Consider the following 27,648-nt stretch of genomic DNA (forward strand, 5'->3'; position numbering starts at 1 on the left):
TCCGCATCTGCAAGGAGACGGAGAGATACAGAAGAGTTGAGCTCACTGCAGGGGTATATCTAAGGTGACGTCAGCTTTGAAATCAGACTCAGTCTCCATCTGCTAGCAGAATAGGACTTAACCCATTGGTCCTGAGTCCATCTGGCTACATGCTAGGAAATTTTCTTCGATTTGTTTTAAATGAGCTACTTGCTAACTTCATGGAGTGCCCCCTGGTCATTCTGTTATCTGACAGAGTAAATAACTGATTTACATTAACTTGTTCAAGTGCTTTCATGATTTTGTACCCTTCTATCAAATCCTCCCTCAGCCATCTCTTCTCCAAACTGAACAGCCCTAACTTCTTTAGCCTTTCCTCATAGGACAGCCGTTCCATGCCCCTTATCATTTTGGTCACCCTTCTCTGCACGTTCTCCAGTGCAGCTATATCCTTTTTTGAGATGTGGTGACCAGAATTGTATACAGTATTCAAGGTGTGGTCTCATTATGGAGCGATACAGAGGCATTATGACATCCTCAGTTTTATTTTCCATTTCCTTCCTAATAATTCCCAACATTCTGTTTGCTTTTTTGATCGCCACAACTCGCTGGGCCAATGATTTCAATGCATTATGTACTATGATGCCTAGATCTCTTTCTTGGTTGTTAACTCCTAAGATAGAACCCAACATTGCGTAATTACAGCAAGGGTTATTTTTCCCTCTGCATCACTTTGCACTTGTCCATGTTAAATTTCATCTGCCATTTGGAAGCCCAATCATCCAGTCTCGCAAGGTCCTCCTGCAATTCATCACAAACCGCTTGAGATTTAACTACTCTGCATAATTATGTGTCATCTGCAAATTTGATTAACTCACTCATCCTATCCCTTTCCAGATTTATAAATATATTAAAAAGTCCAAGTACAGATCCCTGAGGCACTCCACTGTTTATCTTTTTCCACTGTGAAAACTGACCATTTAATCCTACTCTCTGATTTCTGTCGTTTAACCAACTTGCACTCCACAAAAGGACAACAACTCCTATCCCATCCATGACTTTTTAGTTTTCTTAGAAGCCTCTCATGCGGGACTTTATCGAATACCTTCTGAAAATCCAAATACACCACATCTACCAGTTCACCTTTATCCACGTTTATTCATCCCTTCAAAAAAATGTAAGAGATTTGTGAGGGAAGACTTCTCTTGGGTAAACCCATGTTGGCTGTGTCCCATCAAACCATGTCTTTCTAAATGTATTGTGATTTTATTCTTTATAACAGTTTCCACGATTTTTCTCAACACTGAAGTCAGGCTCACCAGTCTATAGATTCCCGGATCACACCCGGATCCCTTTTTAACTATGCAGGTTAAATTTGCCATCTTCCAATCTTCAGGAACATTGGATGATTTTAATGATATGTTAAAAATTTTTACTAATAGTTCAGAAATTTCATTTTTTAGTTCTTTCAGAACCCTGGGGTGTATACCATCTGGTCCAGGTGATTTACTACTCTTCAGTTTGTCAATCAGACCTACCACATCTTCCAGGTTCACTGTGATTTGGTTCAGTTGATCTGAATCATCACCCATGAAAACCTTCTCCGGAACGGGTATCTCTCCAACATCCTCTTTAGTAAACACTGAAGCAAAGAAATTGTTTAATCTTTCCGCGATGGCCTTATCTTTTCTAAGTGCCCTTTTAACCCCTTGATCATCCAACCGTCCAACCAACCCCCTTGCAGGTTTTCTGCTTTGGATATATTTTTTTAAGTTTTTATTATGAGTTTTTGCCTCTACGGCCAACGTTTTTTCAAATTTTCTCTTAGACTGTCTTATCAATGTCTTACATTTAACTTGCCAATGCTTATGCTGAATCCTATTTTCTTCTGAAGGATCCTTCTTCCAATTTTTTAATGAAGATCTTTTGGCTAAAATAGCCTCTTTCACCTCACCTTTTAACCATGCCGGTAATCATTTTGTCTTCCTTCCACCTTTGTTAATGCATGGAATACATCTTTGTCTGTGCTTCTAGAATGGTATTTTTTTTGTCTGTGCCTGTTGCATACTTTTTATCTTTGTACCTGCACCTTTCAGTTTTTTTCTAACTATTTTTCTCATTTTATCAAAGTTTCCCTTTTGAAAGGTTAGCACTAGAGCCATGGACTTACAAACTATCCCCTGTCCACTCATTAATTCAAATTTGATCATATTATGATCACTGTTGCCAAGCAGCCCCACCACTGTTACCTCTCTCACAAAATCCTGCGCTCCACTCAGAATCAGATCTAAAATTGCTCCTTCTCTCATCGGTTCCTGAACCAATTGCTCCATAAATCTGTCTTTTATTCCATCTAGGAACTTTATCTCTCTAGCATACCCTGATGTTTCATTTACCCAGTCAATATTGGGGTAATTGAAATCTCCCATTTTTACTGCACTACCAGTTTTGGTTAGCTTCCCTAATTTCTCTTACATTTCACCGTCTGTCTCACCATTTTGGCCAAATGGACAGTAGAAACACCTATCAATATTCTCTTCCCCAACACACAAGGGATTTCTACCCATAAAGATTCAATTGTACATTTAGTCTCATGCAGAATCTTTATCCTGTTGAACTCTATGCCACCCCGGACATAAAGCGTCAGCCCGCCACCAAGATGCTCCTCTCTATCACTGCGATACAAACACACTTCCGTTTGTTGCCTGACTTTCTGACTACCTATTTAAAATACAAACACACAAACTTCTGTTTGTTGTCTGACTTTCTGACTACCTATTTAAAATACAAACACACAAACACACTAAATTATATACCCTAAAGTTTACTTCTCCCCAATACTTTTAAGTTTTAAAGATTTCTCCAAGGAGTACTTACTGATTCTTTCTAGCCACCAGCAAGGTGATCCTCTCCTCTCAGTGCTCCTAGCATTAGGCCTGCTGTTTTATAAATTACACTTTTTAAGCAATGGGAAGCCCCCTACCTGTGCTCGCTCGTCATCAAACTCCAGGCAGCCCATTCCATCCAATCTCTGCAGGTCTATCCAGCCTTTCCAGATCACACAAACACCATTCAGAATCATAGGAGCTTTTAGGTACACCTGCAATATGGAAAAACAGACATTACCAATGAAATCACAAAGAAATGGGGACCTGGGCACACAGTGCTCATGTGGTTATTTTGCATCCATTTTAACTGCATTGTTCTTATTTATCCACATCACCTTATGTGGAGCTGAAGCACTACAAAGAAAAACCAATTACTTCACCAAAGTTTGAAGAAATATAAACGTAGACAAGTATCACAGCTTTGTATGAACAACAACATAGCTTTGATTTGGGGTGCTAAGACATGCTCTGTTGCCAAGAGCTCAATGTTAAAGATGGAAACAATGGGATATTTCTGTTTATGACTACTCTGATGTAAAGGCTGTCAACAGAATGGTGAGATACAATGAACAGGTACACACTCCATTAACAATGAAAGGTTCAAATCACAAAGAGGGAAACATCACTGTACCTTCCAAACAGTCACCAACGTCTATCAGCCTTAATGGACTTTGATAGGGATCCAAATCCCAGTACACTTTTAGGATTTTTTGTTTAACCTGATGATAGTGTCCATTGTGTCCTTTTTCATCTGCACATGCATAGACTGTAATATTGTGTAAAATTCCTGGCAACAGAAAATTACACAATAACAGGACAATTACATACGCAGTCTACAGAAATGCAGATGAACAAGGACACAACTAGAGAACAGGAGGAGTGAGCACTGGGTAAGTGTGAGGAGTGAAATTCATCTTTGCAGTGAGTGCTGGAAATTTTATGTACTCAATGCATTTACCCTGGTTGCATCTTTTTTCTCGTCTTTTTCAACACTTAGCAGCATGATGTATAATGCTCAATGGACAGCCATATTTTTGTTTTGAACAAGCCCTTACAAATTAATGCTCCCTTCTGTCACCAATAGAAGTTATTATTTTTCTCAGGTTCTTAAAATTTTAATGACCAGTAGTAAACACCCAAACTTGTACTAGCTCTTGAGAAGAAAATTTCATATATTTCACAAACTCTCTGGGGAGAATACTATACTGAAATGTAAAAAACACACTACTTAGGAGCTTACCAAATTTATACAAATATGCCTTTTTACAGCTACACGGATGCTAATGTGATGAAGGGTAGTTCAGACAAACTTCAGTGGCACTGATCTTTCAAATGATCATATTCAACCTCGCTTGACTGCATTAGCATCCCTTACATATAACTGTTACATGAATTCCATTTTGCTGGGCTATAATCAAAATTATCTTCATCCCCCTCCCTTCCAATTAAACAAATCTGTCCCTTGGGTGCACGATCTAGACAAAAGTTTCCCTTTTGTATCGGACCTAGTCCTGTTCAATATGTTTTTCGCATGGGGGTACAAGATGATTGCTGCTATGTACAGATGGGTCAGACACTCATGTGGTATTTTTTATCTTTGCTTGTTTATTTTGTGATGCTCTCTATTAAAAATCTCTTTTCTTTCATTACAAATGCCAAAACACAAGGGCAAAACCTTCCAGGTGTTGCAGAAGCCACTGCCATTGAGTTGATGACCAGTTTTGTCCATTCTGGGCAATATGAAGAGCACTGTGCTCCAACACAGCAAGCTGAGATGGGAGCTGGCACTTCCATCTGATTGAAGTTACCTGGTTCTGCTGCTTCTCACTATTAACACAGACTAGAAGGAAGAAAAACTTGGGGCAGTGTCTTCTCTGGAATACATACTGTAATTAAATACAAAGGGCCCAATATTTAGCACTGGCTGGTTAAGTAATTTAATCCCCGACCCACCTAGTACACGCCTACTTTTTGTGTGTGTAATTTTTAGCCATATAAGGCGGACTGGGTCCAGATAGCCAAATCCTGTTCTTAAGGTGTTCTAAGGTTCACTGAAGTTTTCAATTTTTCTCCTCTGAGATCCCTTTCTTCCAGTTACTGAAGTGCTGATTTAGTTACAGGAGGGTAAAACAAATAATATACCTTTATCTGGCTGTAGAGAAAACACACCCTCCCCCTCACTGCTGTGATAAAGTCCTTTTCCCCCACCCAAATCCTCTCCTTTCCTGGTTTCATGAAAATTGAAAACTTCAATAACCTTGGAACACCTTAAGAACAGGCCTTGTCTATCTGGACCTAGTCCGCCTTAAGACAGGGAATTCTGAAAACAGGCTGTCTCCTCTAGCCTAGAATATAATGTAGGCTGAGAGCAAAGGGAGCCCCAGAATTCCAGGAATGTAAGAAGGGGTAGGCAGCCCCTTAGGAACAGATGACCTGTTTGTATTATCATGCAAATTGGGAGAAGGGAGTTCTTTTGCATAGCTGCCTGAATTTGTGTTGTGCGAACTGTGAATGCTAGCGGTTTTGTTGCACTGTAAAAATAAAAGAAGGAAAAAAGCCTTGACCATTCATTTTTGTGCCACATAATGGGGTGAGTGATATTCACAAATCAAGAAAGCTACTTTGGGTTGTTGATTATATATGACTAGCCGTTAAGCCCGTAACAACGGGCTACATTTAAAATAAAATTTTCGGTCCATTTCCTTCCCACTCCCTCCCCCTCTCCTCCCTCCCCCCCCTCCCTCCCCTCAACTCACTCTCCCTCTCTCAATCCCCTCCCCTTTCAGCTCATCCACAACCGGCAGACGGGGGGTGTCCCTCCCTCCCTCCCGCGCGCCCTCGTCGCCGCTGCTGCTCCTAGCCGCCGCCGCTCCTGCTCCTATGGACCCAGCGCCATTTTTTTTTTTCGGGCACGCTCCGCTCTGGCCAACGTGCTCACCTGCGCATGCGCGGTAGAACTGCTCTCTACTGCTCATTTGCGGCACTTTGGTCAGGGCTCCCCTAACTAGTAGATGATTTCAAGGCAATGAAAGAGTATTACAAGGTGGTGATCAAAGCTGAAAGGATGTTAGAGTGCTAGAGGATAATTTTGAAAGCCTTCCTCGGTATAATTAGAACCATGGTGTTTCACAATGTACATATTTTTAGCTACAATTAGGGGAGATATGTGGGGCATGTTTTGAGATAGATCAAAAAATAGCAAGCAAAGATTGTATTTCAAGTTAATGTGCATTGTGTCTTTTTAAAATTTACCTGTACAATAAAGCACATTCAAATGTTTGCAGGTACTTTGTACTGATGACAGTTTTCAAAGTGAACACGTCAGTTCTGGATGGTGAATTTGGAACTTTAAACATATATGGATATGGTGAATTAACTGTAACCTTTTCAATAATTGATGGATATATTATTTATCTTCATTTGATCTTTGGGTTATGTAGATGGTAACTTGGAATTTTGATATATATACTGGACGGTTTGTGGCATATGAGATTGGGTGGTGAATTCTGCTGCAGTGTGGCATCTTGATCCAGTGAAGAAATTTATTGGAGACATTTAGTAATACCCGAATTACCTTGTGAATATGATCCTTTATACATCCTAAATGCTTTTTGCCTTTATTTTTTCAGCCACTTCCTTAGAAAACCAGATCTGTTCTTTTTCTAACATTTAGGGCCGGATTTTAAGAGGGTTACGCGCATAAATTATGCGCGTAACCCTCTTAAAAGGCCCCTGCGCGTGCCGAGCCTATTTTGCATAGGCTCGGCGGCGCGCGCAAGCCCTGGGACGCTCGTAAGTCCCGGGGATTTGCAAAGGGGGCGTGTCGGGTGGGTGGTGCGAATTTCGGGGCAGGGCGGGAGGCGTGTCAGGGGCGTGATGCCGGCCCAGGGGCGTGGTCGAGGCCTCCGGACCAGTCCCCGGGTCTGGTGATGGTGCGCCAGCAGCACGCTGGCGCGCGCAGATTTACACCTACCTCCAACAGACGTAAATCTGCCGACAATGGTAGGGGGGTTTAGATAGGGCCGGGGGGGGGGTGGGTTAGGTAGGGGAAGGGAGGGGAAGGGGAGGCGGAAGGAAAGTTCCCTCCGAGGCCGCTCCGATTTCGGATCGGCCTCGGAGGGAACAGGCAGCGCACGCCGGGCTCGGTGCGCACAGGTTGCACAAATGTGCACCCTCTTGCGCGCGCCGACCCCGGATTTTATAAGATACGTGCGTATCTTATAAAATCCAGCATACTTTTGTTCACGCATGGTGCGCGAACAAAAGTACGCGCGCGCTGTTTTTGAAAATGTACCCCATAGATTGTTGCCTTTGTAATAGCTCCTTTGAACTTGGCCCCCTATTGTTCCACCTCACCCATTTTCTTCCAGTTTTCCAGATCTTCCTCCAGGTTTGTCCCCATTTTGACAAAGTCAATATTTGCAAAATTCAAAACGCGAGTCTTCGTGTGAATTCTCTGTATCCTATTCGTAAAATTGAACCATATCATCTAATGATCACTGGTGCTCAGGTGAACCCCTACCTGAACATTAGACACATTATCACGATTAGTGAGCATTAGATCGAGTATCACACCCTCTCTCGTTGGTTCCATTACCATTTGTTTGAGCAGAGCCCCTTGAAGAGCACCTATCTCTCTACTTCTCGTAGATTCCACAAACGGGATTTTCCAATCCATATCTGGCAGATTAAGATCTCCAATGAGCAACATTTCATCCTTCTTTCCCATTTTTTGGATGACTTTGATGAATTCTCTGTCCAATTCTTCTGTTTGAGTCGGTGGCCTGTAGATCAATGGAAGCCCCATCTTTTTTTCAGGCCGGTCCATAATGCTTCTCTACACAAGTCCCTTGCAATTCAGGTGCTTGGATATTGTTTCTGACATAAAGAGCTACTCCTTCCTCTTTTCTGTCCTTTCTGACCTTTCTTAAGTTATAGCCCTGGATGGCCGTATCCCAATCATGAGAATCAGTGAACCATGTCTCCATAACAGCAACAATGTCCATGTCTGCCTCCATCATTAGGCCCTGCAGGTCTGGGATTTTGTTGTCCAGACTACAAGCATTTGAAGTCATAGTTTTCTAGCTGCTCTTCGTAGTCACCTTTTCTGTTTTTTGAACTGATTGATTTTGTACTGCAAGTACTTTAACTAAAAGCAATAAAAAGTCCTAGCAGAAATACATTTGCTCATGCAACCATGTCTGTCTCACAACTATGAAGGGGACCTAGGAAGCTCATTAGTAATAATAGCTATTTAGATTAGGCTGTGATAACAGAATCAAATTAGCAATTGAGTGTCTGGCAGGCTGCAAGTATGCAAATAACTAGAAGATCTACCAGAAACATAGGCACTCACCTAGCTGAGTATCTGATAGGGTATGCAGAGAATCTTGGAAGTTTGAGCAATGACCATCCTAATATTGCTGGCCTGAAATAGCCTACTAGCAGAGGAAATCACTTTAGCAGATTTTGGCCATGCTCAGAACAGTTGTGGGAAAAGGCTTGAGAGGACAGATAAAAGACTTGGGGTAGGCAGGAACTAGTGTTGAGATGCACAAGGGTTTTCATGTGTGCATGTACCCAAATTGGATGGAAAACTTTGGTCTTTATCGGATGTCATTTACTATGTAATTATTTTGGACTTTGTGGTTAATGTGAGAAAGGTGGACGTGTTGGAGGGAATTAAATGGCAGTTTTGCATGCTCAACTACCCAAGGGCAAAGTACAAATAAGGAATACAAAAAACCCGATTCTCTAGATAACAAGAGATGTTGTAGCCAGTCACCTTTATCCACTGTGGATGACAACTGGGACGTATCCTTAGCAATGTGGACAGAATAACCTGGCAGATGGAATGGGCTCATTGGTCTTTTTCTGATATGTTACTATGCTGTGAATTAGTAACAATGATATGAAAATATGCAAGCCTTCATAACCTAAGATGAGCCAATAATTAACAGTTTCCTTGCTGGTGACACCATCCTTTTATGAATTGTTTTTATTACAATTTATTTATTCCATTTTTAGATGCTTACCTAAAAGTCACTTGGAGCTAGTTTTTAGATCATAATAATTATCTAAAAACCAGTCCTAAGCAATTTATAAAACATACATTTACAATATAATCTAAGTATACAAAATAGAATAAGCATGCATCCGTTTAAAAGAAAATTGGCCAAAAATTAAAACTAAATTGCAATCCACAGACAAAAAGTGGACTTCCACTTTCTTGATTATATAAATTCTTTACCATGTCTAACTAATGGGGATTTGAAATGCTGCATGCAGCCCCTTTTAAAAAAAAAAGTTTGGGGACCCCCTTCCTTAAAAGGAATCCTACTCTCTAATGCAGTGGTGGACAAACTACGGCCTGTGGGTCAAATCCGGACCCTCAAGGTTTTTAGTCCAACCCGCTTATCACTTGGAAACTGCATTATGTATGGCCCACCAATGCTCAGTCCTACCTGCTCGAGTGTCTGACTTCATCATCAAAGGTCAAGCTGTTGCCCTTGTTGACACTTGACAGTTGAGCAGACAGGTCAGAGCATCAGTGCAACAGGAGGCAGCAACTTAAACAAAACATACGACGATATGGTTCCCACCCCAGCCAGCAAGGAGAGGCCCTGTGCAACAGCATACTGGTGGGGATCCCACACCCCATTAGCAAGCAGAGGCCCCACGCATCAGTGCCCTGGCAGGGGTCTCACCACCCGCCAGCGAAGAGAGATCCCTCACTGCTGTGAGGAATGGAGAGCAATATGGATGGATAGTAAGGGAAAGGACAGACATGACAGAGAGGAAGGCATTAAGTGACAGAGAGAAGGAAGGGAAAGGGGTGAGGATAGTGAGTGACTGAAATGGAAGGGACATGACAGAAGGAGGTGAGTGTCAGGGAAGGGAATGAATGGGAGGGATAGATGAGTTACTGAATGGGAAAGGATGAGAATGAAAGAGAAGAGGGTGAATGACAGTAGGAAAGGGATTGAGTGGGAAGGAGAGTGAGAGGGGGAGTGAATGGGAGTAAAAGTGAGTGACAGAAGAAAGAAGGGAGGAATAGGAGGGAGTGAATGAGGGATGAGTGACAGAGGGAAGGGTGAGAATGAAACAAGGGAAAAGGGTGATTGGAAGTGAGGGAGTGACAGAGTGAAGGGAAGAGGGTGAGGGGATGGAGTGACAGAGGGAAGGAGGGTGAGTGAGACAGGGTTAGTGAGAAGGAAGGGAAAAGGGAGGGAGGAAGTAGAAGAGGGGAGTGAGAAGAAGAAAGGGTAGAAGGATGCATGTATGTGAATAAAAGCGTCTGTGTAGGATAGAAAGGAGGAAGTTTGCATATATCCTCCTCTCCTTCCCCCTACTAATCCTCTATCATCTCAGGGTGACTGGAAATAAAAAGTTACCAGGTATGGAGAGAGAGGGATTTTTTTTATCCTTAATAGTTTTAATTATTGGGTGTTTGATATGTTTGCTGTTTTGAAATATTTGATTTTGGGAAAATGTAAGAAAATGTTTTTACCCTTATTCTTAATTATTAGGTTGTGTTCTATATGACACCTGTTTTGAAATATTCTTTTTATTAATATGGTTTCCTCACTGTTATGACTGATTTATATTTCTTGATTTTGTTTTATGACGAATGGTGATATTTCTATTTCTGCATAATGCCTCTATATCGCTCCATGGTGAGACCGCACCTTGAATACTGTGTACAATTCTGGTCGCCGCATCTCAAAAAAGACATAGTTGCGATGGAGAAGGTACAGAGAAGGGCAACCAAAATGATAAAGGGGATGGAACAGCAACCCTATGAGGAAAGGCTGAAGAGGTTAGGGCTTTTCAGCTTGGAGAAGAGGCGGCTGAGGTGGGATATGATAGAGGTCTTTAAGATCATGAGAGGTCTCGAACGAGTAGATGTGAATCGGTTATTTACACTTTTGAATAATAGAAGGACTAGGGGGCATTCCATGAAGTTAGCAAGTAGCACATTTAAGACTAATTGGAGAAAGTTCTTTTTCACTCAACGCACAATAAAGCTCTGGAATTTGTTGCCAGAGGATGTGGTTAGTGCAGTTAGTGTAATTGGGTTCAAAAAAGGTTTGGATAAGTTCTTGGAGGAGAAGTCCATTAACTGCTATTAATCAAGTTTACTTAAGGAATAGCCACTGCTATTAATTGCATCAGTAGCATGGGATCTTCTTAGTGTTTGGGTAATTTCCAGGTTCTTGTGGCCTGGTTTGGCCTCTGTTGGGAACAGGATGCTGGACCCTTGGTCTGACTCAGCATGGTCTGACCCAGCATGGCAACTTCATGACTACAGAACAGTATTGCAATCAATAATCTTCACTAAATTAGATTATTGCAACTCTATTCTATTAGGTCTCCCGTCATCTCACACTAAACCCCTTCAGATGGTTCAAAACACGGCAGCGAGAATATTAACAAACACATGGAGAAGAGACCACATATCTCCAATCCTCAAAGACCTACACTGGCTGCCAATTCACCACAGAATCATAAATAAGTCCATAACTACTATTTACAAAGCCATCCATCAATACTCTCCGCTTAACCTTCAAATTCCATTCAGAAAATATACATCCTCCAGACCCATCAGAGTGTCATACAGAGAATCCCTACAAGTACCACACTCCAAAACCACTCGGCACATAACCGCCAGAGACAGGGCTTTCTCCACTGCAGGACCGACACTTTGGAACTCCATCCCACCAGATTTGCGACAGGAACCCTGCCTTCCTACATTTAGGAAAAGACTCAAAACGTGGTTATTTATGAAAGCCTTTCCAGACCCCAACTAACCTTAATTTACCATTAACTAACGCTTAGACTTTTTCTTAACATGGTAAATAATAACTCTACACCTCAACAGTGTAATTCATTAATGTTGCAAATGCCGTAACTTAGTTCACACCATTAATTGGCAATCTTGTTCTCTATGTTAAATTCCTAGCTCCTTTTCTCGGTTCCAAGTTGTGTAATTCCCTTGTTTTATTGTAACTGCAACCTTTTATCAACACCTGTTAATGTTTATTATTATTATTTATTATTTTGTGTTCCTTCACCACCTGTTAATTGTAAACCGGCATGATGCGATATTCATCGCGAATGCCGGTAAATAAATTAATTTCTTATGTTCTTATGCATTATTGCACTGCATATGAGTCTGGCTGCATATGAGTCTGGCTTTTAGAGGTTTCCAGTCCAGGTTTTTGTCTGCACTATTTATACTTTATGGCCTTTTAATTTTTATTTGGTGAGGATCTGTGTGTTCTGCATTTGTGACTGAAGTGAGGTAGTCTGCTAGCTTGTCTTTGTGGATTGAAAGTTTTCTGATTTTGGTAGAAGCTGGGATCCATGATTAAAGGGACTCCTTAGGTGCTAAAATTGATGGGATTTAAGCCTGCTGGTTACTGAAATGCCTGCAGCAAGTGTTGGGGATTTGATTGCTGTGTCAAGAAGCTCCAAGGGGGACACCCATCCGGCCCTCGTTGTGCTTGATAACTTGTAATGTGGCCCCAGCAAAAAAAAGCTCGTCCACCCCTGCTCTAATGGAACCCTTTAAAGTGATCACTCCTGCAACAAAAAATCACTACCACTGTAAAGTCCTTCTTCCTGAGGTTTGAGAACATCAGCCTTCAACAAAATGTACCTATACTCAGCCAGCAATTTACGAGATACCTGAAATTCAAGTATTGCACATCACAATGTAAATTCAGTGTCACTCACAGACTAGAAAGAAACTTCAACAAAAATGTTAAAGCCAAAATTTAAATTTAGATGTGTGTCTTGGAATTTGGTAATGCTATAATTTGGATTACAAGGCTTAGACTAATGCGCAAAATAGGCCATGTTTTCAAGAATTTAATCTTCAAAAGACAAAATGTGCACGCTCAATGCAATTTAAAAATACTAAAGTGGTCCTTTTATCTGGAGTAGCAGTCACGACAACGACTTGAGCAAGTTAATTTTTTGCCTTGTTTCTCAATTTGCTCAACTGTAATTTGTTAATACTGCAATTATTTATTTTTCTTTCTCCCCTCTGACACTGACATGCAATATACATTCAAGTCACAGGCTACCAAAGCAAACCATAACAAAGATGACTGAATGCAAGCATGTTTCCAATACATATCGATGTCAATAATCAAAAGGATTTTTTCACCTAATTTTGGAAGTTAGCCACAAAAAACTCCCAAGTTTTAAATTTTCTGCCTCCCCAAATGGGTACATTTTAACTGGGCAACCCTGACATAAGTGGTACAACTGCATCTGGCTTCCAAGGAAGTTAGGGGTAGCCTGCAAGGAGTGGTGGTGAAAACCCTAACATAAGTGGTACAACTGCATCAGACTTCTAAAAAGGCAGGGGTAATATAAAAGGAGAGAATATGGATAAAACTCAAACATCAATATGCAGGAGACCAGATGATTTTGGACAATATTTTCACTATTTTGGTGGCTGTATGATGTTATACAACTTGGCAGTAAGAAATGGAAGAGGGCCTGAACAATAAGTAAGTATGGGACTGTAAGAATCTGAGAGAGTCAGCAAAAGTCTGAATAGCCAACCAACAGAGGTGGGGAATACAAGCACTTGTAACGGAATCTGGACATGCTCGAGTCAGATGTACAAAGCAGGAAAGAGGTTCAAAAGCTGAGTAAACCTAGCAACACAGCAGGCCATGGGGATATTGGGTTGCTATCAGCAGGCCACAACTTCCCAAAAACCAACTAGGCTCATGTCAGCAAGCTCGAGGTGGCCCACTACTGTCCAGCAAGGTGTCAGACATTCTTAACCAGATGTTTGCGCAGTGGCCATACTGGTTTTGGTAGCTACTTGAATTGTTGCAGGGCTTTGAGTTGAGATTGGAGGGGTACTAATGGGTGTTAGAGCATTGTTAAAACATAGTAGAGATACATATAAGAGATTCTCGACTACCTGGAGTTTACAATCTAGTCAAGATAAGCATACGACATGACTTGCTAAGGGAGCAGATATCTCGGCTGGAGCTCCTAAGCATCCCCCTATTACACTCAATCCTAGGTCCTGGACTATTGTTACTATACTAATTTTATTATTAGTTTACTTACTTTTTGTGCTTACTATTTGTTAGTAATCTGTTGGAGAGATTATATGGACAAATTTGTCATCCAGGAATCACCTCATATGTCTGCTAAGCCACAGAAAACCATGGCCAACAAGAGCAAATCTGTGCAGGAAGTTTCTGCTACTAAAGTTTCCTTTCCAGCATAAGTTATCAAGGAAATATCTCTGGAAAATTCAAAATCTGTTACTAAATCGCTAACTGATAGACTGGAGGATTGCCTTTCCAAAATGCAGTCTTTTTTTTTTTTTTTTTTTTTTTTTTTTAAGAGGACCTTAAAGAATGTGTGGACTTACATAAGAGACAGATTCAAGCAACAGAATCCGTAATCTCACAGCAGGAGGATCGGTTCACAGATCTACAAAAACATGTTTCTAAACTTCTGCAGACTAAAGAGCAACTTTCCATTAAAATAGAAGACCGGGGAGTCACGTCATGCCATAAACCTGTTGCGTCCGGTCTCAGATGGCTTCGACCTCTGTGCCTCACCTTTCTCTCTGCTATCCCCACCAGCCTTGGGAAGATGGCTACCGTCGCATCTGCTTGCCGCTCTCTCCAGCGTCCCCTGAACGGCTATGGCGAGGCTATCCACCATGTTTCTCCTGAGGGCCTCCTAGGGTGCGCGCACGCATGCCACCCACATCTTTATCCACGTCATGGCGGGAACCCCCCCTCGAGTGACATAACGCCATCCGGGTATTAGCCCTGCCTTCGTTTGCCTAACAAATCGAGTTAGCAAGGATTGGATGGATTGGAATGCCTCCGGTCTGAGCTACTCTGCCGCTGGAAGCTCTCTCTGCCCTTCGGGGTATTTCATCTAACCTGGGTACCCGCTCCTCGGGGGCCCTTTGCTTTCTTTCAGGTGCCTATCAGGGATCATAAGAACATAAGAACATGCCATACTGGGTCAGATCAATGGTGGATCAGGTACTCGCTCCTTGAGGGCCTGCTCTCCCTGCCTCGGTGCCTGTATTCAACTACTTCTGCCTGCTGGGATCTACATCTATACAGCTACCAACTTAGTGAGTAATCTATCTAATTAAGTCGTCTTAACCTACAGCTCAGCACTGGGAACTGCTTCCAGAGTTCCCTATACCACCGTGTGCTACCACCCACTCTCATTGGGAGACGGGTCCCCTCTGCCGAGTGTCCCTGGACTGCTACTACTGGATCACCTCACTACTGACACCTCTGGTGGTATCGTCAAGCTGTACAATAAAAGACATATCACTGTGTTTGTGTGTCTCGAGTTAGCCTGGTACTGCAGCTCCTCACGGGGGCTCTTCCTCATGGGCGTGGTCATCACCGCAATGCCAAGAATCAACTCCAACTCCGCAAAACCATAAACAGATTGCTAAATCCATGGATTCGGCTCCGCTCACCGCATTGCAGGCCATTCCTGGCCTGGCCCGGCCACGAAATCGCTGAACAACAGAACTCGCTGGATAACTTGACTACTGCCTTCAACCAGTTGCATGCACAGATAAATACATCAACCACCGCAGGTAAAGAAGTTACACGCCAGAAGTGACAGTCAATACTACTGTCCAACACGCTTCTCAGGTGACGTCTGGAGATGTAGAGGTTTCATCAATGTTGCATGCACTTATCTGCAAACCTAATCATTTTCCTAACAGCTTATGCCAAGACCACTTTTATCTGGACGGAAAGAGCGTTGGCTTGATCCTCTCCGCTGTGGGAGCGCTGTGGGAGCGCAATGACCCTATCCTGAATCATCTTGCCGGGTTCCTTGAACTGTTCAGATCAGTATTCGATGACCCTGCCCGGTACACGACAGCAGGATCTACGTTGGTTCATCTGAAAAAAGGTAATAAACCTTTACCAGACTTCGCCACAGAATTCAAGACATTGGCGTCAGAATTACATTGGGACCCTAGATGCCTGAAGACCCTCTTCTTTGAAGGTCTGAACACTCAGCTAAAAAAAGAACTGGCGGCTCGAGAGATGCCTGAGACCTTAGTTGAACTAATGAAGTTGGCAACCAGGATTGCTCACTGACTTCGTGACAAGGTCCAAGAGGCCAAGAGTCCCAGAAGACCACTTCAGGGAGAGACTCGAGTCAAGTCTATACCTAGACCTACACTCTCGGGCCCTGTGGCTGGCAAAGAAGAACCAATGCAATTAGGCCGCAGCCATTTAACTTCCAAAGAGAGAAGAACGCAAAAGAGGTTGGGACTATGCATGTATTGTGGACAAGCTGGTCATGTTGTACAAACATGCCCTATATGTCCGGGAAACTGGCAGACCTAAGTCCTGTGGGAGGTCTAACTGCACCCTCTCCTCCACTCTCTCTACCTGTCTCTTTAATCTGCGTATCTCTAGAATATCAGACCCTCGCCTTAGTGGATTCTGGGGCAGGGGGGAAATTTCATTTGAAACGTCTTGTGGAACATTTGCAGATCCCCACCACTCCCATGACGTCTCCGCTACTTTTGTCTTCTATCCATGGGGAGCCCTTGCCGGGTGAAGTAACCCTGCTCACAGAACCAGTGAGCTTGCATACCGGTGCTCTTCATACAGAGACTATTTCCTTCTTTGTGCTAGAGAAGACCATGCACCCCTTAGTACTTGGACTACCGTGGCTGCAGATACATATGCCACAATTCAACTGGGCCACTTTGGAGCTTTCACGTTGGGGTCCAGATTACCATGGCAAGTGCCTGATGAAGTCCCTGCAATACCCTGCATGCCAAACTACCCCATTACTGCCTGGGTTGCCGCCTCAATGTGCATCTTTTCAAGATGTATTTTCCAAGGAAGCTGCTGAAATACTACCTCCACACAGATCTTATGACTGCGCCATCAATTTGAAGCGTAACACAGAACCACCCAAAGGAAGGGTTTACCCTCTCTCCGTAGCAGAAAACAAAGCGATGTCAGCGTACATCCAAGAGGATCCTCAAAAAGGCTTCATAAGACCCTCCAAGTCTCCTGCCTGCACAGGCTTCTTCTCTGTGGGGGAGAAGGACGGAACATTGCGTCCATGTATTGACTACAGAGGTCTAAATGAGATCACTGTAAAGGATCGCTATCCCTTACCACTCATCTCGGAGCTATTCAATAGACTACAGGGAGCCAAGATATTCTCCAAGCTTGATCTCAAAGGAGCCTATAATCTAGTTCACATCCGCTCTGTCGATGAATGGAAGACGGCTTTTAATACCAGGGATGGGCACTTTGAATACCTGGTGATGCTCTTCGGCTGTCTTCCAAAACATGATGAACGACATTCTGCGTGATTTACTCTACCAATGTGTTGTTGTGTTCTTAGACGACATCTTGATATTTTCCCAGGACCTGAATACCCATCTGGAGGATGTCAAAAGAGTACTGCAGAGACTTTGCGAGAATCATCTATACACCAAGCTGTCTAAATGCAAATTCCACAAGGAATCTGTGCCTTTCTTAGGGTACATTGTTTCAAATAAAGGTTTCCAGATGGACCCTCAGAAGCTTGAGAGTATTAAAAAATGGACACAACCCACTGGTCTGAAAGCTCTTAGATGTTTTCTGGGATTCACCAACTACTACAGAACCTTCATCAAGAATTACTCTTCACTGACAGTTCCATTAACTGCAATGACGAAGAAAGGTGCCAACATAGCCAATTGGTCTACGGAGGCTGTGACTGCATTTCAGAAACTAAAAGTCGCCTTCTTGAGTAAGCCATGCCTCCGCCATCTGGACCCCGCATGGCCCTTCATTGTGGAAGTTGATGCCTCAGATGTAGGCGTAGGAGCCGTGCTAAGCCAGACCAGTGATTCTAAGATCACGCATCCATGTTCTTTCTTCTTCCGACGTTTCTCACCTGCAGAGAAGAACTACGGCATTGGGGATAAAGAACTACTGGCGATAAAGATGGCATTCGAGGAGTGGCGCCCTTGGCTTGAGGGGCACAACATCAAATCACTGTTTACACTGATCACAAGAATCTGGAGTACGTCCATCACGCTCAGCGCCTTAACCACAGGCAGGCGAGAGGGTCCCTGTTCTTCAACAGATTTGACTTTGTGCTGAAATACCGTTCTGGAGATGAGAATGTCAGAGCAGATGCCCTATCTCACTCTTTTCTCTCTGAAGACATATCTGATGAACCCCAACATATCATCGACCCGAAGAGAGTTATTCTATCAGCTACACATCCAGTACCTCGGGGCAAGACCATTGTTCCCTGCAATCTAAGAAAGAAACTGTTAGCATGGGCTCACGATTGGAAACTGGCTGGACATCCTGGTCAATGAAGAACTCTGGCGAAGCTACAGAAATACTACTGGTGGCCCACCATGAAGGAAAACACTTTTGCGTACGTAGCTTCTTGCTCCAATTGCGCCAGACAGAAACCTCCGCCCGGACATCCTTGGGGCCTGCTTCATCTCTTACCAGTACCAGATAAACCCTGGACTCACATTGCTACAGATTTTGTAGTAGACTTACCACTTTCTGGAGGTAACAATACCATCTGGGTTACAGTGGATCGTTTCTTGAAGATGGCTCACTTTGTGGCTCTCCCTGGCTTGCCTTCAGCCATGGAGCTGGTGATGAAACAATTCATCAGCCACATCTTTCGCCTACATGGCATGCCAAAACACACTTTCTCAGACAGAGGAGTCCCAATTTACAGCCAAGTTCTGGAAGGCTTTGTGTAAGAAGTTCGACATCGCTCTCGACTTCACCTCTGCATACCATCTTCAGTCAAATGGCCAAACTGAGAGAATGAATAGAACACTCAAGCAGTTCCTTCGAGCCTATGTTGGTCACGTCAAATGACTGGGCTGAACTGTTGCCATGGGCTGAATTCGCCATCAACTCTCATCCAGCATCATCTACTGGATCTACACCTTTTGAAGTGGTCTACAGACGACAGCCCTTACCACCTTTACCACTTCCTCTTTCAGGGTCATCCCCGGCAGCTCAATCTACTGCCAAAGACATCCAACTACTCTGGAGAAAGACTAAAGAGATGCTCCAAAAAGCTGGACAAAGAGCGAAGAAGGGCTATGACGCTCACCATAGTAAAGCCCCTGAATTCCAGCCTGGTGACAAGGTCTGGCTGTCTACTAAACATCTGAGACTCAAGTTTCCATCAGCTCAATTTGCTCCACGCCTTGTCGGACCCTTTTCTATCTTCTGATGATTGGGTACGCTCACTTACAGTCTGAAACTTCCTCCAGCATTGAAGATTCATAATGCGTTCCATGTTTCGCTACTGAAACCGCTTGTCCTTAGCGAGTTTTCCACCAAGACACCTGAACCTACTCCTATGATGCAGAAGAAGACAGAGTACAAGCTTGATGCCATCCTTGATGTAAGAAAGACAGGCAGAGTTGGGAATACCTCCTGTCATGGGAGGGTTACGGACTTGAAGAAAACTCTTGGGAACCTTCAGCTAATATCATGGATAAAGAGATGCTTTGTCAATTCCATCGATCGCATCCTCAAAAACCAAGACCGGGTAGGGGGTCTGGAAGGGGCCCTTTGAAGGGGGGTACTGTTGCGTCCATCGGTCTCAGACAGCTTCGACCTCTGTGTCTAACCTTGCTCTCTACTCTCCCCACCAGCCTTGGGAAGATGGCTACCGCTGCATTTGCTTGCTGCTCTCTCTGGCGTCCCTGGAACGGCTATGGCGAGGCAATCCGCCATGTTTCTCCTGAGGGTCTCCTAGGGTGCACGCAAGCCACCCTCGTCTTTATCCACGTCATGATGGGAACCTCGGGGGCGGCCCCCTCGAGTGATGTAACGCCATCCGGGTATTTAGCCTGCCCTTCGTTTGCTAACAAATCGAGTTAGCAAGGATTGGATTGGAATGCCTCCGGTCTGAGCTACTCTGCCGCTTCTGTGCTGCCGCTGGAAGCTCTCTCTACCCTTCGGGGTATTTCATCTAACCTGGGTACCTGCTCCTCAGGGGCCCTTTGCTTTCTTTCAGGTGCCTATCAGGGATCAGGTACTCGTTCCTCAAGGGCCTTCTCTCCCTGCCTCAGTGCCTGTATTAAACTACTTCTGCCTGCTGGGATCTACATCTATACAGCTACGAACTTAGTGAGTAATCTATCTAATTCAGTCTGTCTCACCTACAGTTCAGCACTGGGAACCTGCTTCTGGAGTTCCCTATAAAACCGTGTGCTGCCACCACCTACCACTGGGAGACGGGTCCCCTCTGCCGAGGGGCCCTGGACTGCAGCTACTGGATCACCTCACTAATGCCACGTCTGGTGGTATCTTCAAGCTGTACAATAAAAGACAAATCTCTGTGTTTGCGTGTCGAGTCTAGTCTGGTACTGCGGCTCCTCACGGGGCTCCTCCCTGTGGGCGTGGTCATCATCGCAGTGCCCAAGAATCCACTCCAACACTTCAAACCATAACAAAACCGAGTAGGACGCATTTGGCTCGCCTCCATGAATCCCTCTGCTGCATCTATCTTTACTTTTAATTTATTTATATTTTTTAGCCTCACCCTTCTAGCCGCTCGCTGTCCTGACCATTGGCAATCTTTTTTGGGCAGTATAACATAATAACATTGTGTTGACGGCAGAAAAATACCAAAATGGTCCATCTAGTCTGCCCAGCAAGCTTCCCAAGGTCATAACTGCTGCTCCTTGCATGTTACCCCCCAAGCTTTATTTATTTATTCCCATCCTCCAGCCTTTAGGGATCCGCAGTGTTTATCCCATGCCCCTTTGAAATCCTTCACAGTTTTAGTCGATCGTCTCACACGGAAGGACCGCGAAAAAGAAAAACCAAAATCAAAGCTGAATCCGGGCAAGATGGTGGGCGCGCCGGAGGCTGCAGCTTCATCCTCTCTTGCCATAGCCATGGTCGACGAACTGAAAGTGGCGATAGCTGCCTTAGAGCCTGAATTCAGGAAAATATGTGATAAACTTGAAGAGGTGACATGCCACATGGCACTCTGTAAAATAGAAGACCTTGAGAATAAGTCTCACAGGACTAATATCAGGCTGATTGGCATTCCAGATTCGGTACAAGATCCGGATCCTTTGCTAGTGTTGGCTGCCTGAGCAATTGGGTCTACTAAGTGACAAAGTCAATTCCCATAGAGAGAGAGCACAGGTTAGTTGTGTACCGGGAGGACTCCTCTAAACCTCGTCAAGTAATTGCAAAAAGTCTTAACTATGCTATTCTTAATTCTGCTGATAAAGCAGCAATTATGGCAGCAAGAAGAATGATTTAACTTATGAGGGTTCTAAAGTGCTACTTTTTTGGATTTCTCAGAACAAAAATAAATTTTGCCATACTTCCCTAAACTATATTAAAAGGGAATCCATTTCCAACTGCAATTCCCTGGTAAGTTCTGGATCACTCATAAAGGCAATACAAAGGACTTGAAGGATAAGAAGGAAATCGAGACTTACATGGTGTAACTGGGTTAATACCTTAGAGGAGGATTTCTTCTGTTTATTTTCCCTGCAGAGTTTGCGGCTGCTGGGGACTGAAAAGTTTGGTTTTTTTTCTTGTTTCTCTTCATTTTAGCATGCTCCCTGGAATCAAAATGGTGTCCGAGGCAGAGGGCGTCAGCCCAAGCACATACTACTCTCTTTTGTGCCAGTTCTGTGCTGAAGAGAGAGTAGTACCATACTTCTGCATCACAGCGGCACATAGGAGGTGGAGTGTTACACTCTGTGACTTATCTCGACCAGACTGGTGGATCTGCGCAAACATGGTGACTTAACTCTCTGTGTCTAAAACGTATTTCTGTGATCACAGAAGTTTTTTTTTTGTTTTGTTTTTTTACTATTTGGGGAGTATCTAATGAACTGTCTGCTCCTCTGGTGAGAATAGACTGGCATGTAGTAGAGCATATGCAGCATGTCTGAGGCAGGATTACTATTTACACTTGACCTTATCATTTCTTTTAGCTGAATACCCCGTTGTGTTGTAGCATATTCGCTTGCCAATTTTTTTGATAATACAGGGAGCTGGGTCAATTACTTTCTTAGTGGTTCTAGGAATCTTTTTTTTTTTTTTTTTTTACTCAGCTGAGTAGTGACAATTTGCACTATTGATATTTTGTTTCAGGTTCTTGTGACTGTTTTTGGTTCATTCCTATCAGTATCTTCCCTAGTTGTATCACATGAACATGTGAATAAGGTCTGAACTTAAAAAAATTTTTAACCTAGAGAGTCATGATATTTTTTTTGTTTTTATTTTCGGATGGTATTTTCTTAATATACCTGCATGGTATTTTATTTAATTTTTCTAAGTATATACAAGGAGGTCAGGATATTATTTCTTGATGTTTACCTTTCTTTGAGTGGGCTGCAAAGGATAATAGTGGTATATTTTTCAACGATCTGGAGGGGTTTAGGGATGGTTAACTTGGGAAATAGTTGGGTTGTTAATATGGTTAATTTGTCATTGAGGGGACAGGAGTGATGGGTGAAGGGAGGAAGTATGTAAGATTGGATCAGTATATGAGATTTATGTTGCATGGAATAAAGTTGTGTGTGATCGCAATCAGGTATTGGAGTTGAGTGATAATTGTGCATTATTTTTCTGCTGGGCAGTCTAACTCTGGGAGATCTATCTGAGGGGGTCTCTTGGAGGCTACCTGGAACCTATTTGGAATAAATGAATTAATGCATATGACTTTCACACGGCCTTGGTGTGGTGAACTATTCTTATTGCCATGGGGTCGAAATCTTTGTTGTGTCTTTTTTTTTCTGTGCAACTGAGGACTATCTGTAGCATTGGCTGTATTGTTTCCGGTCAGCATGGAATTATCTATGGCAACCTTTGAGACAGTGCGTTACCATCTTTTTAGAAGCGGATTTGTGGTAGAGAAAATTCAAAGTTCCTGATGATGGAAAATCAAAGGAGCAAAGTGAAACTCTCTCTATTATATCTAAGTCTGACTTACTGGATGTTCCGACTGCTAGAATGCTGCTAATCCTTAATCTAGGATGAGTCTGTAGACTTGTGGGAAATCGTTGTTAGCCGTTCAAGATCTTACAGTATCAATCTGAGGAATCAGCTAGAAAGGAGCTTATTACGCAGGATATCTAATCTGCCAGATAATGTGGACAATAAGTATGATCTTCTTTTGTATGACTGTTATGATTACTATGTATATCTGTTTATCGCTGTTATAGTACAAGTTTCTCCCATATCTGTTCCATGCATTATGCATGTCTGGTTGCGAGTATATGCATGGATGTACTTGTTTTATAGCTGCAAGCTTGTAATGGGGAAAAGAGGTGGTAGTAGTGAGAAGCTAAGTTCGGGGGGGAGGGGAGGTCCCGTGGGCCTCTCTCCGGGTCTCTGGCAAAATGTTGATGCTTGGAATAGGAAGATGAAGTCCCTTGGAGTTCAGAGGGAAGGTTTTCTAGTGTGTGTGGTATGGCTGATGTGTGTGGAGCTGGATGATTGGGAAAGGGAAAGGAAATGGGGGGGGGGGGGAAGTTTCTGGGGGTGGGGTTAGAGTGAAGTAAAAAGGTTTGGTGCAGGGAAGTATGGCAATGGGAGGGCAGTATTTGAGTCTAGAGGACTCTCTAGTAAACGAATATGCTCTGCGGCTAGGCTGGGGGTCGTGGGGCACTAGCCGAGTATATTTTACTCTATCTGCCTGTTTGTATGTATAACACACACCTGATTTATCCATGAAAGTTATGTAGCTATTTGCAGTATGTATGTATATGTGTGTGTGTGTGTGTGTGTATATATATATATATATATATATATATGTAAAGATGTCTTGAGTTGTAGACCCAATAAGTCAATATGTGTAGCTGTTTTATATTGTGAACTGATGCAAATTGATGCAAGACTATGTTATAGAAGGAGAGAAAGCCCTTACACCCTCCTCTCCTACCCTTCTTTCACGGAGGTTGCAAGAACCAAGACCAGATCTGAAAGTTTTGTTGCTTTTTTTTTGCTTTGTTTTGTTACTTTTTATTCTCCATTTTATCTCTGTCAGCTCTCATGTGTCATGGTTTTTTAAGTTTCTAATATAATTTCTTTCTTTACACTACATCTAGGCTTTGCTTTTTCCACATCATTAATATCTGGGTTAATAATGAATGGACTGCTTAAACAATTATGTTTTACCTATCAGTGAGCTACATGGAGTCTTTTTTTTCTCTTTGAGATTAGTTTCGATTGACTAAGTAGTAGTATGAGGAGAATTCAGAATCAGAGCTGACACATTCTATTTTCTTAATTGGTCTTAGTCTTATCAGACTAGCTGAAAGAAAATTGAGCCATGCTTGATAAGTTTGACATTGTGACTTGATTTAAGATTGAATTAACATTTCTTTCTATTGTGAATATGTTTACAGAAAGTAAAGATGACATTTCTAGAAAATGGCAAGAATAAAGAAGCCTTCCTTGTTTAGAGAATAAAGCCCTCTACACCCTTTGTGTTTTTTGCTTTTCTGAACAGGTTTTTTTTAATTCTTGCTTTTACTTTCTCATTTTTCTCCTTTCATTTTTGTTTTGAAATTTTCCTCTTCCTTTTCAGGTGTGTAGGTGTAGGTGTGTGTAGGTGTGTGTGTGTAGATGTGTGTGTGTGTGTGTGTGTGTAGGACTATGTGTTGTCTAGTGTCCTGTGCAATGGGTCTGTGAAGGGGAAGGAAAGAAACCAGGGTGAGTTATGAATTGGAGGGAGAAGGTATGAATACATATTTGGATCTATAGGGGAGAATAAATAGAAATGGGATATATATATATTATTCAACTGCACAGCATTTGATAATCTACTAATGGAGAAGCTTCTATGTGAATAACTATACTTGATTCCCACATCACTCCTTGCAAGGATTTCACTATTTCCCAGAATAAATGTAATGATTGACAAATTGCACTTACTACACAATTTGAAGTCTCAGTGAGAGATCTGCCAACAAATAAATAAGAGACAGTTAAGGCCTTAAGTGAAGTGATTAGGACACATCAAGAGAGGCAATCAAGGAGCACAGATCTCACAGATAGTTTACATAGCACTGTGGCCTTATCCGGGACAGTTAATATGCAGTTACTTGTATGTAAACTAGCAACTTAGCAGAATAATATAAAGGCTTTCACATTACAGATTAAAGTCAACCAGACAACATTTCACTGGGCATTTAGTAAAATATTGTTTTGCATTATTTTGCATTTCTGAAATATATCATTCTGCTTCATAATTTCAAATTGTATTCTTGTACATCATTGCCTTTCTTGTGTTGCTGGTTAGGCTAAAAGGATTCTTGACATCTGAATGTTATTCCTTTTGGCACATGGCATCCAGATGTCAAGAGGGAGAATTTAGGGGGAGGAAGATAGGTGGTACATCTATCTTCCTCCCCCTAAATCTAAGTTTAACTGTTCCAGATACAAACAAAATATAATAAAGCAGGGTGTAAACACCCAGTGACCCAAGAGCAGAATTCAGCAGAGCCAGGAGAGATCCCCAAATAACTGCAGATATATAACTCAGGCAAGAACTGTGACTTTTACTAAGCAGGCCATAATGAGAAAAGTGGGTCTGACACTGAACAGCCAATGAGAGCTTGACCATGAACTGACAAGCTGGGTATCCCCTGAAACTCAGACCAGCCAACCACATATACAATCATGGAGATCATAATGGGCAACAGGAGATACTGAGAAACACCTCAGAGGGTCCTGGCAGCATGGAGACATGCCCTGCTATAGATTTTAATTCAACCAGATTTCAGGGGCAGCTAAACTTCAGGTGAAATAAAGCTTAGATGGGGGTTACGTGTTTTTGTTTGGGGTTATTTGACCAGCTAAGAGTGAGTAATGAATTAATGCAATTAGCCTTTCTTGCAACTATGGTAGTAGCTCTGGTCTTCTATATTTTAGTGTTTATGATGCCAGCATTTATTGTGATCAATGTTGCGCTCCTGCTCGCGGGCCCAGCCACAAGCAGGCGCTTACCTCGTGGCCCAGAGGCCCTGTAGTCCCTCGGACTTTCCTGAGCAGGCAAGAGCCGCCGCCGACGTTCCTTTGCGGCCTGGAGGCTGCCTTTCCTCTTCGGCATGGCAGGGGCCGTGCCGGCATTCCCAGAGCAGCAGGAGCCGCTGACATCATTATTCTTCTGCAGCCCGGAAGTCGCAGTCCCCCGAACTCACGTGCCAGCAGGGAAGCCGCTTCGGTGTCCTCTTTGCAGCTCGGACACCGCCTCCTTCATTGGGGCCTGGTTCCTCGGCCCAGCCCTGCTCCTCCGCATCAACAAGGCCGCTGACCAAGGTCTGCCCCTTCTGCCTAAGGGGCGCGGCTGCATCTTCTTCCTGGATTTAAAGGCCCACGGCCAGATATGCCCCGGGCCCCATCTGAACTCCTCCCAGGGTGTCTCTTCATCTTCAGCCCTACCTAAGGGTCCTGCTTCCACTTCATCCTCACCTGAGCAAGGAGCCAGTTCAGGAGTCTGACTGCTCCTGGATCCTGTTCCAGTTCACCGGTCCAGGAGCTTCCGATGACATCCTCCTCCTCCTCTTCAAGGCATTCCATTCCTCATCATCCTTGTCTTGGATGTTCCGTGTTCCAGTCCTGATGTCCGAGATCCAAGACCTGAGATCCAAGTCCTCATGTTCCGTGAGCCAAGTCCTCATGTTCCGTGAGCCAAGTCCTGATGCTCCAGGTCCTGAATAACCTGTGCCTCCAAAGGTTCCTTGCATTTAATTCCGAGTTCCGGTTTCCAAGCTCCAAGTTTTAATCCTGAGTCTGTATCCTGTTCCGACTCCAGAGGATCCAAGGGGTTACTTCATTCCTGTGCTGTGAGACGTCCTGAGCTTGTCCCACTCCCCTCATGGTCCGCGACCAGCCATCCGGCTGTGTAAGGCGCGTAGGGGATAGTGTGGTCAGCAACCAGCCCCCGGGCTGTGTAGGGTGCCTGAGGGCCTTGCTCGTCCTCCTCTGTGTCCACGTTCCTCATCTGAGTCTACAGTGTGGTCCGTGACCAGCCCACAGGCTGTGTAAGAACATAAGAAATTGCCATGCTGGGTAAGACCAAGGGTCCATCAAGCCCAGCATCCTGTTTCCAACAGAGGCCAAACCAGGCCACAAGAACCTGGCAATTATCCAGACAATAAGAAGATCCCATGCTACTGATGCATTAATAGCAAGTGGCTATTCCCTAATTAAAACTTGATTAATAGCTGTTAATGGACTTCTCCTGCAAGTACTTATCCAAACGTTTTTTGAACCCAGCTACACTAACTGCACTAACCACATCCGCTGGCCACAAATTCCAGAGCTTTATTGTGTGTTGAGTGAAAAAGAATTTTCTCCAACTAGTCTTAAATGTGCTACTTGCTAACTTCATGGAATGCCCCCTAGTCCTTCATATTCAAAGTGCAAATAACAGATTAACATCTACTCGTTCAAGACCTCTCATGATCTTAAAGAACTCTATCATATCCCCCTCAGCCATCTCTTCTCCAAGCTGAACAGCCCTAAACTTCTTCAGCCTTTCCTCATAGGGGAGCTGTTCCATCCCCTTTATCATTTTGGTTGCCATTCTCTATATACCTTCTCCATCGCAACTATATCTTTTTTGAGATGCGGTGACCAGAATTGTACACAGTATTCAAGGTGTGGTCTCACCATGGAGCGATATAGAGGCGCCTGAGGGACTTTGCTTGTTCTTCGTCTGAGTCTTCATTCCAAGTCTCCTTGTCTGAGTCTTCAAT

At 43.3% G+C, this 27,648-nt stretch overlaps 1 protein-coding gene across 10 annotated transcripts in view; it reads right to left on the bottom strand.

Annotated features, from left to right (window-relative positions):
• Positions 1–27,648, bottom strand: part of CBFB (core-binding factor subunit beta) — a 261,658-nt gene that overhangs the window by 144,531 nt on the left and 89,479 nt on the right. For 8 of the 10 annotated variants that reach the window (XM_029608699.1, XM_029608694.1, XM_029608695.1 and 5 more), the window contains exon 4: positions 2,963–3,079. The exons of the other annotated variants lie outside the window; for them this stretch is intronic. In XM_029608699.1, the coding sequence (XP_029464559.1) occupies positions 2,963–3,079 (117 nt within the window). The remainder of the gene's footprint in view (positions 1–2,962; positions 3,080–27,648) is intronic. 10 annotated transcript variants of the gene reach the window in all.

This window comes from Rhinatrema bivittatum, chromosome 7 (assembly GCF_901001135.1).
Source record: "Rhinatrema bivittatum chromosome 7, aRhiBiv1.1, whole genome shotgun sequence".
Taxonomy (NCBI): domain Eukaryota; kingdom Metazoa; phylum Chordata; class Amphibia; order Gymnophiona; family Rhinatrematidae; genus Rhinatrema; species Rhinatrema bivittatum.